General features: G+C 51.4%; 1 protein-coding gene across 1 annotated transcript in view; it reads right to left on the bottom strand.

Annotated features, from left to right (window-relative positions):
- Positions 1 to 9,413: 9,413 nt before the first annotated feature.
- Positions 9,414 to 12,888, bottom strand: part of NID1 (nidogen 1) — a 49,865-nt gene continuing 46,390 nt past the window's right edge. The window contains exons 16-18 of the mRNA XM_023520820.1: positions 12,734 to 12,857; positions 11,993 to 12,105; positions 9,414 to 11,059 (exon numbers count right to left, since the gene is read on the bottom strand). Coding sequence (XP_023376588.1) covers positions 10,938 to 11,059; positions 11,993 to 12,105; positions 12,734 to 12,857 — 359 coding nt within the window. The 3' untranslated portion in view covers positions 9,414 to 10,937. The remainder of the gene's footprint in view (positions 11,060 to 11,992; positions 12,106 to 12,733; positions 12,858 to 12,888) is intronic.

Raw genomic sequence — 12,888 nt, forward strand, 5'->3', positions numbered from 1 at the left:
GTCTTCTATGACAACTTCGGCACTTTGATCTCCAGTCCCCAAATGAAACCTTTGATTTGACCGTATTTTGTTTTGTGCGTTTCAGGACAGTCCCATGCACAGCTGCCCTGTTATTTACGCCGCGTGTCAGTGTAGGACGTGCATCACGGTGGATGAGCCGGCGCTGCACGTTGCTCTTGACGAACGTCCGTGATTCACGTCAGGATTCGCTCTCGACATCGTACATTCTGTGGGTTGTGTCCGGTGTTCGAAAAGACCACTACAGTGTCCTACACGATCGTTCCACTGCCCTTAAAACCCTCTGTGCTCCTCCCAGTCAGCCTTCTCTCCTGCAACCGCGGAAACACGGAATTTTTAAACTGTCTCCATCATGTTTTCTTTCCAGAACATCATAGAGCTGGAATCACATCAGCTTGCTCCACTGAGTAACAGGCATTCGAGGTTCCTACACATCTTTTCACGCTTTGATAGCTCATCTCTTTTTAGCACCGAATCCCATCCCATTGTCTGGATGGACCACAGTTTACTATTCATCACCGACTGTCAGACATCTTGGTCGCTTCCAAGTGTTGATAATTAAAAACGCAGCTGCTGTAAACATCCAGGTGCAGGTCTTGTGTGGACGTGTTTTCAGCTCCTTTGGGTAAATGCCAAGGCGCGTGATTGCTGGATCGTATGGTAAAAGCACGATTAGTTTTGTAAGAAACCGCCGAAGTGTCTTCCAGAGTGTCTGCTCCCTTTCGCGTCCCGACGAGCAGTGCGTGAGGGTCCCTTCTGCTCCACATCCCCCCCGGTGTCTGGTGTCGTCAGAGTTCTAGATTTTGGCTGTTCTGATGGGCGTGTCCTGGTCCCTCATCATTGTCTTAATTTATAATTCCCTAATTATATACGATGCTGACCATCTTTCCACACGCTGTTTGCCATCTGTATATCTCCTTTGGCGCGGTGTCTGTTTGGATCTCTTGCCCATTTTCTAAATCGGGCCATTTGTTTTCCTTCTTCCTGTTGAGCGTTAAGAGTTCTCTGTGTGTTTTAGATACCAGTTCTTTAGCAGACGTGTGTTTTGTAAACATTTTCTCCCCATCTGCGGCTCGTCCTCTCCTTCTCGTAAGTCCGCTCTGTTTTCAGACACTCGGGGGGCCAATGAGGATGGACACCCCATGTCTCCAGGGTGTTCTCTGTGTGTGCAGTGAGACACGCCTGTGTGTCCCACACTCACTGGGCAGCAGGCTGATGTGTGCGGACGCATCTCGGCAGTGGGAAAGCGTTTGGGCTGGAGGAATGTTGATTTGGGGTGGGGACATGGCAGCTCTCAGCGCATTAGCTGCATCGGTCCATCTGTCCACCCGCCCAGCATTAAGGTGTACCTGGTATGTGCCCTGCATGATTCTAGACATTAGGAAATTAAAGACGAGTGAGACTGAGTTCTTGCCTTCAGAAAACTCACAGGCCTGTCTGGGGAGTGGACATGAACTAGGTCATTTCCGTTCGGCGTGGGAAGGGTGGGTGTGGAGCGGACGGAGGTGGCTGTGGGGAGAGGGGTGATGACAGAAAGGAGGAGGAGAGTCGGGGCGGAGGTCTCATCCACTCCGCGGTCTCCAGGGGCCCCCGAGGCAGCACCAGGGAGCGGCCTCCGTCCTGCCGAGCCTTCGCCGCAAGCCCAGGAGCATCCCATCCCCGAAGGACAACACGCAGATGGCCTTCCTCCCCCCCACTCTCACTGCCACAGCCGTCACTTCCTCTTTGTCACTTTCATATGGGGCTTTTGTCCCCCAACAGGAACTGCTGCAGGGCCTGCAGTAGCCACGGGCGAAGCAGCGCTGGTGAGGGCGTCAATGGCTGGCACACCCAGAGGGACCACCTACAGCGTGATCTCGAGGGCAGCACTGTGCTCCCCTCACGATCAGCCTGGCAGAGGACCTGGGGTGCCACGGGTGCAAGTTTGCTCCCGCCGTGTGTGCCGCGTCCTCCCCGGTCCTCGCCCTGCAAGGCACAGCACGCACAGTGACCCTCGAAGGGCAGAACGACTCCACGGTCACTACAGTTTGAAGGGGAACCAAATGGGAACTTCCCATTTGCACGTTTCTGCAATCGGCAGCATGAAGTAATTCTGCCCCCATCGCTCTCAGCCTGAATTCTCTTCACGGTGAATGTGATGCGTTCTAATGACAGCAGCAGAGAGTCCAGGATGAACACGTAAAATCCTTCTCCCCAGAGCGAACCGCGGTCAAGTTCACATGTCTCCTTCCAGGCGGTACGAGAGCAGGCTGTGGGACGCGCAGTGTCTGCGGCTCCCTCATTCGCTCACCTCACATTTTGAACAGATTTCCAGGTTACTAGAGATAACTCGATCTCCCTTTTTGAAGGCACCGATTATGCCAATGAAATGCCCTAAACCAGCACGTTAGGGGCTGTCGGCGCCCTCATAGTGGGAAGGGAAATCAGAGTGAAGTGGAAACGTCCGTAAATGCAGAACACACGCAGTTCAGGCCATGGGCAGAGCACAACAGGTGCTCAAAGCGCAGCTCCTCCTAAACAAACGGAGAGACGGTCCGTGCTGATGGCCAGGGACCCGCAATGTTATTAAGATGGCGGTTCTCCCTAGGGTGATCCACAGGTGCAACCCAATCCCATCAGGTTTATTTCATTTTTCCAGGGATTTGTTTTCAGTGCTTCACACCCTGTTGCACATTGCAATCACTTGTGGGGAACACTGATCCCAGCCACAGGGGCTCTGGGTCAAACCGGGGTTGACACCGTCTAACGCAAGGGGGTGTTCTGAGTTCGGATGGAGCCGTGGACGTGGGAGCTCCCAGCTGGGGACCCCGCATGCTCGCGGCTGAGGTTGCCTTCCTTCTGAAATCCACATGCTCTTTGATGACCAGGAACTCCCATATGGGTAAGGATTGAGGTGGAGCCTGTCACTTGCGTATTAGTGAACACATCACGTGTGCACTGGTGTCTGAGGGCGGCTGTAACAAAGTACCACAGACAGAGGGGTTTATACAACAGAAACGTCTGGTCTCACAGCTCTGGAGGCAGAAGTCCAAGTTCAAGGTGTCCGCAGGGTTGGCACCTTCTGAGGAGGACTCTGTTCCTGGCTTCCGGTCCTGGAAGAAATGAATAGACTTGGGTGGACACAGAAGCCCCCTTCTGAGGAACGAGACAAGGATGCCCGTTCTCACCCCTCTTACTCAGTGTGGTATTGGAAGTCCTAGCTAAAGTAAGCGGGCAAGAGAAAGAAATAAAAAGCATCCAAAATGGGAACGAAGAAGTCACATTGTCACGTGTTGCAGATGACACGATTTTTTATATAGAAAACCCTAAGGACTCCACCAAAAAACTATTATTAGAAACAACAAATACGGTGAGGCTACAAGTTACAACATCAAGGTAGAAAAATAAATCGTGTTCCTATATACTAACAACGACATTTCAGAAAAAGAAATTTTAAAAAAATCCTTTTATAGTTGCAACAAAAAGAATAAAATACCTAGAGATAAACTTCACAAAGAATGTGATGGACCTATACACTGAAAGCCACAAGATATTATTAAAATAAATTGAAAAAGACACAGAGAAATGGAAAGATATTCTGTGCTCATGGATTGGAAGAATCGACATTGTTAAAATGGCCATGGTAGCCAAAGCAATACACAGATTTAATGTAATACTCATCAAAATCCCAATGGCATTTTTTTTTTAAAGAAATAGAACAAAAAAAGCATCAGATTTGTATGGAATCACAAATAGCCAAAGCAATCCCAAGGAAAAAGAACAAGACCAGAGGTATCACTCTGCTTGACTTCAAATTATACTACAAAGTGACAATCAAAACAGTGTGGTGTTGGCAGAAGTACAGACACACAGACCAATGGAACAGAAATGAGAGCCCAGAAATAAACCCATATATACGGCTGAGTAATTTTCAACAAAGGAGCCCAAAACATACAATGCGGAAAAGAAAGCCTGTTCAATAAATGGTTCTGAGAAAATGGGAAAGCCACATGCAAAAGAGTGAAACTAGACTGCTATCTGTCACCACACACAAAAAGTCGAATGGATACTCAAGGATCAGAGACCTAAACGTAAGACCTGAAACGATAAATTATGTAGAAGAAAACACAAGTACTAAACTTATGGACCTTGGATTTAGAGAGGATTTTATGAATTTGACCTCAAAGGCAAGAGAAATAGAAGCAAAAATAAATGAATGGGACGACATCAAACTAAAAAGCTTCTGCACAGGAAGGAAACCATCAACAAGGCGAAGAGGCAACCAACTGAACGGGAGAAGGTATTTGTAAACGACGCCTTCGATAAGGGGCTAACGTCCAAAATACATGAAGGACTCATACAACTCAACAACATAAAAACCAAACAGTCCCCCTCATCAAAAAAAAAAATTGGCAGAGGACCTGAACAGACACTTCTCCCAAGAAGATATACAAATAGCCAATAGAATATGAAAAGATGCTCAACTTCACTAGCCATTAGGGAAAGGCAAATCAAACCACAATGAGCTACCTCTTCACACCTGTTAGAATGGCTACCATCAACAGGACAAGTAATAACACGTGTTGGAGAGGTTGTGGGGAAAAGGGAACCCTCGTATGCTGTTGGGGGGGGAGTGCGGATATAAACTGGTATAGCCACTATTGAAAACAGTATAGAGGTTCCTCAAAAAAAAAAAAAAAAAATAGAATTACCATATGACCCAGCAATTCCTCTTCTGGGTGTCTACCCCCAAAATTTGAAAACATTTATCTGTGAAGACATATAAGCCCTGATGTTCATTGCAGTATTGTGCCGGGTGGACAAGACACGGGAACAACCGACGTGTCCTGTGATCGATGATTGGATAAAGAAGCTGTGGTACATACATACAATGGCATATTCCTCAGCCATAAGCAAAGATGAAATACTGCCTTTCGCAAGAACATGGATGCATCTTGAGATTATCTTGCTAAGTGAAATAGACCAGACAGAAAAAGCTGAGAACCATGTGATTTCACTCACATGTGGGATATAAAACCGAAAGGAACAAACAAACAAGACAAACAAAAACTCAGACATAGACGACAGTTTAGGGGTGACCAGAGGGGAAGGGGTAAGAGGGTGATTAATAAGGGTAAAGGGAGTCAATATATATGGTGACGGAAGGTTTGACTTTAGGTGGCGAACACATAATGCACTATAGAGATGATGTATCATTGAGCTATATACTTGAAACATACAGGATTTTATTAATGAATGTCACCTCAATAAATTTCACAATTTAAAAAAAACACACTTGGGGATGCTGTGGCAGGAGTGCCACAGATGTTGTAAATGTTTATTGAGTAAGAGATGACTCTGGGCTTTTTTGGGGGAAATCTGCATTAAAATGAAGAGGCTTGAAGACATTTGGGAAACTGTAACATTTGGACTTCCTTTGGTTGTAGATTAGGCAACTAAAGTTAAGAAAGTTGTTGAGCAGGACGATGGCAGAGCCTGACCCCGCTGCTTTTGGGGAAGTTAATCTGGGAACCTCAACCTCTGCCCCACCCCTCCCCCAACCTCTCACGCCGCTGACCCCGCCCAGGGAGACATGGAGAGGCTTCTCCTGCCCTCTAGTGGCATTTTCTGAAACTGCCTCTGATAAGAACTGCCTGGCGTGACATGGGAGTCACACCTGCCGAGGCTCAGGCTGTCACCTGGGCTCATCTATCCCCACTTGCGCTTCAGGCAACCAGGAAGCCAATCCTACAGCGTGTCGATCAAGCCTTTTTGGCCCTTTCACCTCTCAATTGTGTGTTGTTCCAACAAGGGCCCCTCGTAGGGGTCCTTCTCCATCGTAAGGGGCTCTCACCCTTTGGACTGAAGCTTTTGGCAGTGTCCCCTAACCCGAGCCAAGTGGGAAGGGGACAGCCGGGGCTCCGCTTCAGACCCACAGCCGGGCAGTGACAGTCCTGCCAAGGAGGTCCCCTGGCTTTGTCTCCTCCAACTTCCACATCTTCAAATGTGTTTTCTTGAGTCCCCACTAAAAGGTTTCCCCTTACATTTTTATTGTCTTCAAAACATTTTTCATCACAGTTTGCTTAGTCACAAAGAGATGTAATTTCAAGCGATGTCCATACTGACGTTTAAATAAAGCTGTCGCATCGCTGACAAATGTGTCCTCAGAACCCAAGACCATGATTTCACATCGCCATCAGCTGTGTAAACGACTGACGATCCAATGACTCTCTCCTTGTATCCTTTTCCCATGAAGTGTTATCATAAAGCGATATGACTTTGTTCTTAAAAGTCTTTTACTGACCGCCCTGGACTGAACAACCCAGACTGGAGGCAGAGGACAGGATCCTGGAGTGGGGGCCCCTGGGGAAGGGGGTAGGTAGGGGGACCACCACGTGGTGCAGACGGCAGAGCAGGGTGCCCATGGGGCTGCAGGGCAGGGAGGCCCGAGGGCAGAGGAGCGAGGATGGGAACACAGGGCCGCTTACTATGGTTCCCAGGTCCCTTGCCGCTTCGGGGTGTCTGTCACCCTCACGCACTACCTGGGTGGTGCTGTGGAGGGAGGTGAGGGATGGGGGTTAGCTCTGCCCCAGCAGGGCCCTCTCTGGACGCCCGTGAAGAGGCAGAGGGCAGCGGCAGTCGGGGGCTGCAGAGGGCGTCAGTGCCTGGGACCCGGAGGGCCAGCAGCTGGAGGACCACGTGACCCTTGCTCTCTACACAGCCCCCTTCCCCGCCCGCGGCCCCTGCCTCTGGGACTCACCACGGGGACTCCGTCTGCTCCCAGGAGGGCTATGGTTGGAATGACCTTGGACAAAGTGTGCGACAGACAGCCTGCCAGGCCCTGTCTGCACGCAGAGGGGCCCCCACTGCTCACAGCACCCAGAAGAGCCCGCAACCAGGTAGGGGGTGGGGGGCCACGGTGGGTTGCTCTTTCCGGGGACAGGGAGCCTGCAAGTGGGTGCAGGCCCCGCACGTGTCCCCACGGGCCTCTGCAGGGCGGCCCCCAAAGAAAGGGCAGCCAGGGAAGCCGGCAGCCCACCAAACCTCCCTTGGAGGGAAGACGCTGCCCCCGCCTGTCTGTGGAGGGGTGAGGAAGGCTGAAGGTGCCTCTGCGGTACGCGTGGCCGGGATGAGGAGGCCGCGGGGCGACCCGTGGGGACCGGAGACCATGGAGGAGGCGGCCGCGAGCAGGCCCCAGCCTTGGAGCGGGTGTTCGCTGGGATGGGCCGGGCAGGCTGCGGGCGACCTAAGCGCCAGGTCCGCAGCTCCGGGGGTGAGATCTGGGTCTGCGGGAGATCCCTGAGCGGGGATGGGGCAGCCACACGCCCAAATACTGCTGAGTCTGAGCCGGGAGAGACGGGAATTACCGTGTGGAGCCAGAACTCCTCTCCTGAGCGGGTTAAGCTGTCTGCCATGCAGGGTCAGTCTGAAAATCCCAATGAGCCATGGAGACACCTGGGGCTCATTTTGTACCTTTTTCGTGCATTCGTATAATTCATACCTGCTGGGTATACTGTAACTAGAATGCATCCTAATTGCACACGAGTGTATGTGAGGCGTAAGTGTAAGAGAGCTTTTTCATGTTTTTCTAAAACTACAGACATTTGCAAACATCCCCAAAAGTAGAGAGAGAGTTACGGACTCGAATCAGCTGGGTTTCAACAAAAGACGGATGCCCCCACATTAGGGTAATTTGAGGGGGGTTTATTCGTGTTATTCGTGTGGGGACCTCCCAGGAACGCTGCAGTCCAAGGGGACAGTGCCAGGGGCTGTTACCGCCAGGGGAGGAAGTGGCTCCTGGGACCCTTGCAGAGTGCGGGGCGGGACACTGCCAGGGCGGACAGGTATCTGCTCGAGCCCGGCTTCCGATTCCCGATTCCTTTGGGTGTAGACCAGGGAGAGGAGTCGCTGGGTCAGTTGGTAATTTTCTGAGGAGCCGTGAGACTCCCCCGTGGTGGCTGCACCGTTTTATATTCCTGCTGGTCGTGTGGTCCAATTCTCCCCATCCTCCTCAACGTGTTATTTTCCGGTTTGAGGTTCTGGGTGGTTTTTTTTTTGTTTTTTTTTTTTTATACCATCCTAATAGGTGTCAAGTGATATCATTGTGGTTGTGATTTGCGTTTCCCTAAAGGTTAATGATGTTAGCGTCTTTTCATGTGCTTATTGGCCATCTGTATCTTCTTTAAAAAAAAAGTTTATCCAAATCCTTTGTCCGTTTTTGAACTGAGTTGTTAGTGTTGAGTCGTATTTCTTTACACATTCTGGATCCTGACCCTTATCAGATGTCGGATCTGGAGCTACTTCCTCCCTTCCACGGGTTGGTTGCCTTTCAATCTCTTGAGAGTCCTTTGATGCACAAGTTTTTAATTTTGATGAAACCAATTTGTCTATTTTTTTTTTCTTTTGTTGCTTGTGCTTTTGGTGTCATGGAAATCACTGCCACCCAAATCCAATGTCATGAAGACTTTTCCCTCTGTGCTGTCCCCCCGCCCCCAACGATTATAAGGAGCATCACCAATAGGAACCCACAGCCCTGAGCTTTGGAGAACAAGGTCCTATTGGCCACCCCGGCTCCAACGAGCCACGCTGGGAACGTGGGCTACTGTCCCCACAGCTGACTGCCATGGGGCTGGGGGACGGTGGCCGCGACTGAGGGAAAGCTGAAATTGAGAAAATTTACCAACCTCTTCAAGCTCTCTCCTGGGCACTACAAATGTTCTACTGGACCCAGAGTCCAGAGCCGTTTCTTCAGACACCGCCGCCGGTCCAGGCGTTGCTTTGAGAGAGGGATGGGTTCCTGGAGCTTCCTAATCCTCCATCTTCCCTGACATTGCCTTTAGGTAACTAGGTTTTATGACCGGAATAAAACTCTGGGAGTTTTAGCCCTAATATAAGGTGTCCCCTCGAGAAAGTTAACACGGGCAGGCGGTAACCGAGTCCGCTGACTGTCGTGTCACGAGCAGACCCTTATGTGCCAAGGCCCTTCTCCGCAGCTGTGGCTCTGAGCACCGCATCCCTGCCACCTCTGAACCCCCCTCGCTCTAAGCCAAAGGCCCATTCCCATCCCATCCAGGGGCCAGCACGGGTGGCACTGCCATTGGTGGCAGCTTAGAACAGACCCCTGGTTCCAGGACAAGTGCCAGGAAAGCGGCCTTTCCTCCCGGAGGTGAGGAACTGAATCAGGAAACTCTATTGCCTGCAGCTGAAATTTTCTAAAATATGAAAATATTCAAAAAGGGTAGTTTGGGGCCTATGATCGAGTTAACGTTTAAGTCCACTACGAGCCCGTAGGTCTTCTGTGGACTCGTTTGGGAAACAAACGCTGAGGGTTCCTCAGGTTTGAGATGATCGAACGGCCATCTTGCCATTGTTTATCAGCCTTCTGACATTAAAGATCTTCATTCAAACTAGAGACACATTTTTTAACAAAAATTTCTTTTATTTTCTGCACTAGTACTTATTTGGCTGTAAACTCGAGGAATCGCCCAACACCTGTGAGTCTGGGGCCCAGTTAAGCACCTTCAGTGGTTTCCACAGCTTAAGAATTTACCATTTAAAAAACTTTAGAATGAATTTAGTAACATGAAGTTATAAAAAAATTATACAAAATCATGACAAAACATTTGATATACAAGGCTTGATATGGAATGAATGATAAATATAAACAGAAAGTGAAACTAATTTAGGGGTCGAGCTATATAAAAGACCCATGTGTTCCCCAAACCTTGTGATTCTTTGGGGATATGTTTGCCTCTCAAAACAAACTCTGATTATTCACAGAAAGGCTCTCTCCCTTTAGGTTCCAAAGGCTGCGGCAGTGGGGGCTGAGGGAAGGTCGGGGCCGGGGGACAGTGGGGGCCAGGGGCTGAGTGACCGGGGCTTGCACAAGATGGGGGGCGGGGCCTCTCTTCCCTAGGAGAAGATCAGGCAAATCTGTCCATGTCCTCGGGTATAAGTGTTCTTGGGCAAAACGTACCATTTTCCCTTTGGAGTTATTTAAGGGTTTTTCTTATTGCCACTGCTGAATCCCGTCCCCCACCTTCCTCTTGGGTCCCCCACTCCTGCTCCTGGTCGGTCCCTTTGCAATACTTCCCACTGAGCCTTCTCTGCTCCCTGCTCCTAGTCTTTACTGAATCTAACTCCTCACCTCAACTTTCTATTCAAAATCTACTGTTTTAGGACTCCGGGAAGAGGCCGATAAAAATATGACATTAGCTGATCATCAGCTCAAATCGAAGAAGCAGAAACACGAAATGTGGCGATGGTCCCTTGAATCACACCAGTGAGCAGTAGAGGGTCCAGATCACTGGTGTAAATGCCCGATCTGGCCCTCCCGGACTGTGCCCTTGGAGGAGAACTCACCCACCAAGGGCCACGGGTGGAGGGGGCCACGAGCGGGCAGCAGGCTCACGGTCGACTGCAGCCTGGCTTTCACGATGGAGGCGAGAGGTGAGGGGCTGAGTGGTCATCACGGGCGCCAGCCCAGCCTGGGTCTCAGCGGGGTCTCCTCAGGGAGGCTGGATCCAGGTGCCAGCAGGGGGCCGCTCTGCCCAAGAGACCAGATGCTGGGATCCAGGCACTTTGGGCAAAAAGGAGTATTTTGGTAATCTTTGGTGTAATTTAAGGCACATCAAAAGAATCCCTACCCTCAGACATCTGACTACCCACTGAAATTCCTATAGACATTCCCTTGATTTACGCCTTTAGCTACCCTTGCCTGGGCGTATACACTTGTGTGAGGGTTGGGGCCGCGGTTCTGTCTTTGCCTAGGGGTAGAGACACTCCCATTCCAGAAGCATGTGTTTGGGGGAACAGTGAGGGGAACGCTGTCGAGGCTCCGGCTGGTGGCCACGCAGCCCCCAGGTCAGACAGTTTTCGTCTGGACCCTTTCAAGTAGGGTGCTGTGAACTACTTGGAGAGGGAACGAGACAGGCTTCTCTTCATTTTCGCTCAATGCAGTCAACTCCCAGGGTGTTGTCAGGGCAGCGGCAGGTCCTGCTTCCGGGGGTGGCCAGGCAGAGGTGGGTGCAGCCGCCGTTGTTTACTGAGCAGTAGTTGTTACCTGGGAAAGGCAGAGGTCAGCTCCACAGCCCTCTAACAGTGTGGCCTCCACGACAGACCCCGTTTTTGGTTTCCGGGAGGCCAGTCTCGGTGGGGAGGGGGGCTCCAGGGGAACAGGGAAGGCTGCACCAGGCACTCGGCTAAGCTTAGTTCTTGGCTGTTTCCTCATCATTGGGGATTTGCCTGAAGGGCGAACACCCCGATTCCTGATCTGGGGCCTCTGCAGATTCACCACTGCCATTATTAACAGATCTCAGGGAGATATCCTACTCTGATTGTAACTTGGAGTTGGAATTTTAAAGCACAAAGTACCCTTTATCTGGCTGGCCCGCTGGCTTTGCACTTGACTGTGGGGAGGAGGGAAGCCAAGAGGGAGAGCGGGTTAGGGGAGAGGCAGCATAGACTCTGGAGCGGGCTGCCTAGACACCCACTTCCCTACTGTGAGCTGTGTGCCTTTGGGCTAGTGGCTTTAGTTTTTTTTATTTATAAAATGGGCATAATAATAGTGCCTACCTCAACAGGCTGCAGTGACGATTAAATGAGCTAATGAATACAAAGCACATAGAATGCTAAGGGAGTTCATCTATGTAAAGTACCCAGCTCGCAGTAAACGCCACGTCCACGTTTGTAATTACTATTACTGTTAACCATTGTTGGTGCCATTAGGCCCAAGAATGGACTTCAAAGCGTGGAGATCCACGGCTCACGTTCCTGTCAGGAACCTACAGACCATGGATTTCCAGGCCCACCCGTGTCCACTGCATTCCCCAAGGTCTTCTACTGATTCATCTGGCTCGCCCATGAAATAACGAAGACCCTCGATGGAAGAGGCTGTGTCTCCCCTGCCATGTGGTCAGGGCCGCTAGAGGCCGCACGGGGAGCAGCCAGATGTGGGCGCCCTCAGCCCCGGATGGCAAGGGCACAGGGGAGTTACCTTGGGGACACTGAGACAGGGCGGTGGCGATGCCGTACAGCCGGGCCTGCTTGTGGGGGTGGAAGGCGTCCACCTCTTTGGAAATAGCGAGATCTACAGCGACCACGGAGTTCCTACAGAAAACCGAAGGCAGAGTAAGACACCCCTGACGCCCCAGGAAAGAGCAGCCTCTTTCGTGGTCTTGGGGATGAACTGGAGGCCATAGGCACCGGCCTTGCTTCCGAGCCCTCCCTCCCTCCTCCTGAGGCAGGTCAAGCCTGCGTTCCTGTCTTAAAAAGGGACAAAGATCAGCTGGCTCTCCCCTTTGGCACTAAATTCCCAGCTGGGAAATCTGCTTTCTACACAGATGCGTCTGGCCTCAGCCGCTTGCTTAGTCTGACCCTTTTGCAGGAAGGGGAGGTCCAGAAGGGACTGTGGCACCCTGCAGTTTAAGAACAATGGTGAAGTAGGGGACGGAGCGGGCACGAAGCCCGCCAGCCAGGGACCCTGGGCCAGCTCCTGGGGAAAGAACAACGTGCTCAGAGGCCCAAGTTACAGGCCGCCCTTCCTGCAGCGTCCACACGATAGATGGCGCCTCCCTTGTCTTCACCCTTCTCCTGACCACCAGAAAGCCAAGGCCGAGGGGCATCTCGGAGGCTGGAAGGTCACCCCGAGAGGCGGATGGGGAGGGCTTGGCCTCCCACGGGCCCCGGGTGGCGGGGCAGGCCCCTCCCCCACACCGCACCGCGGCAGCTGACATACGTCTTCCAGTCCGTGTAATACAGATTCTTCCCGAAGCTCGTGACAGCAAAAGGATACGGGAGCCCTTCCAGAACCCTGCGTCCACTGGGCTGACCCGGCTTCAGGCACTCCGCCCGGCTGGTGCCTGTGTGAACAGAACAACTCGCTCATTGTTC

This window comes from Pteropus vampyrus, unplaced genomic scaffold (assembly GCF_000151845.1).
Source record: "Pteropus vampyrus isolate Shadow unplaced genomic scaffold, Pvam_2.0 Scaffold279, whole genome shotgun sequence".
NCBI lineage: Eukaryota > Metazoa > Chordata > Mammalia > Chiroptera > Pteropodidae > Pteropus > Pteropus vampyrus.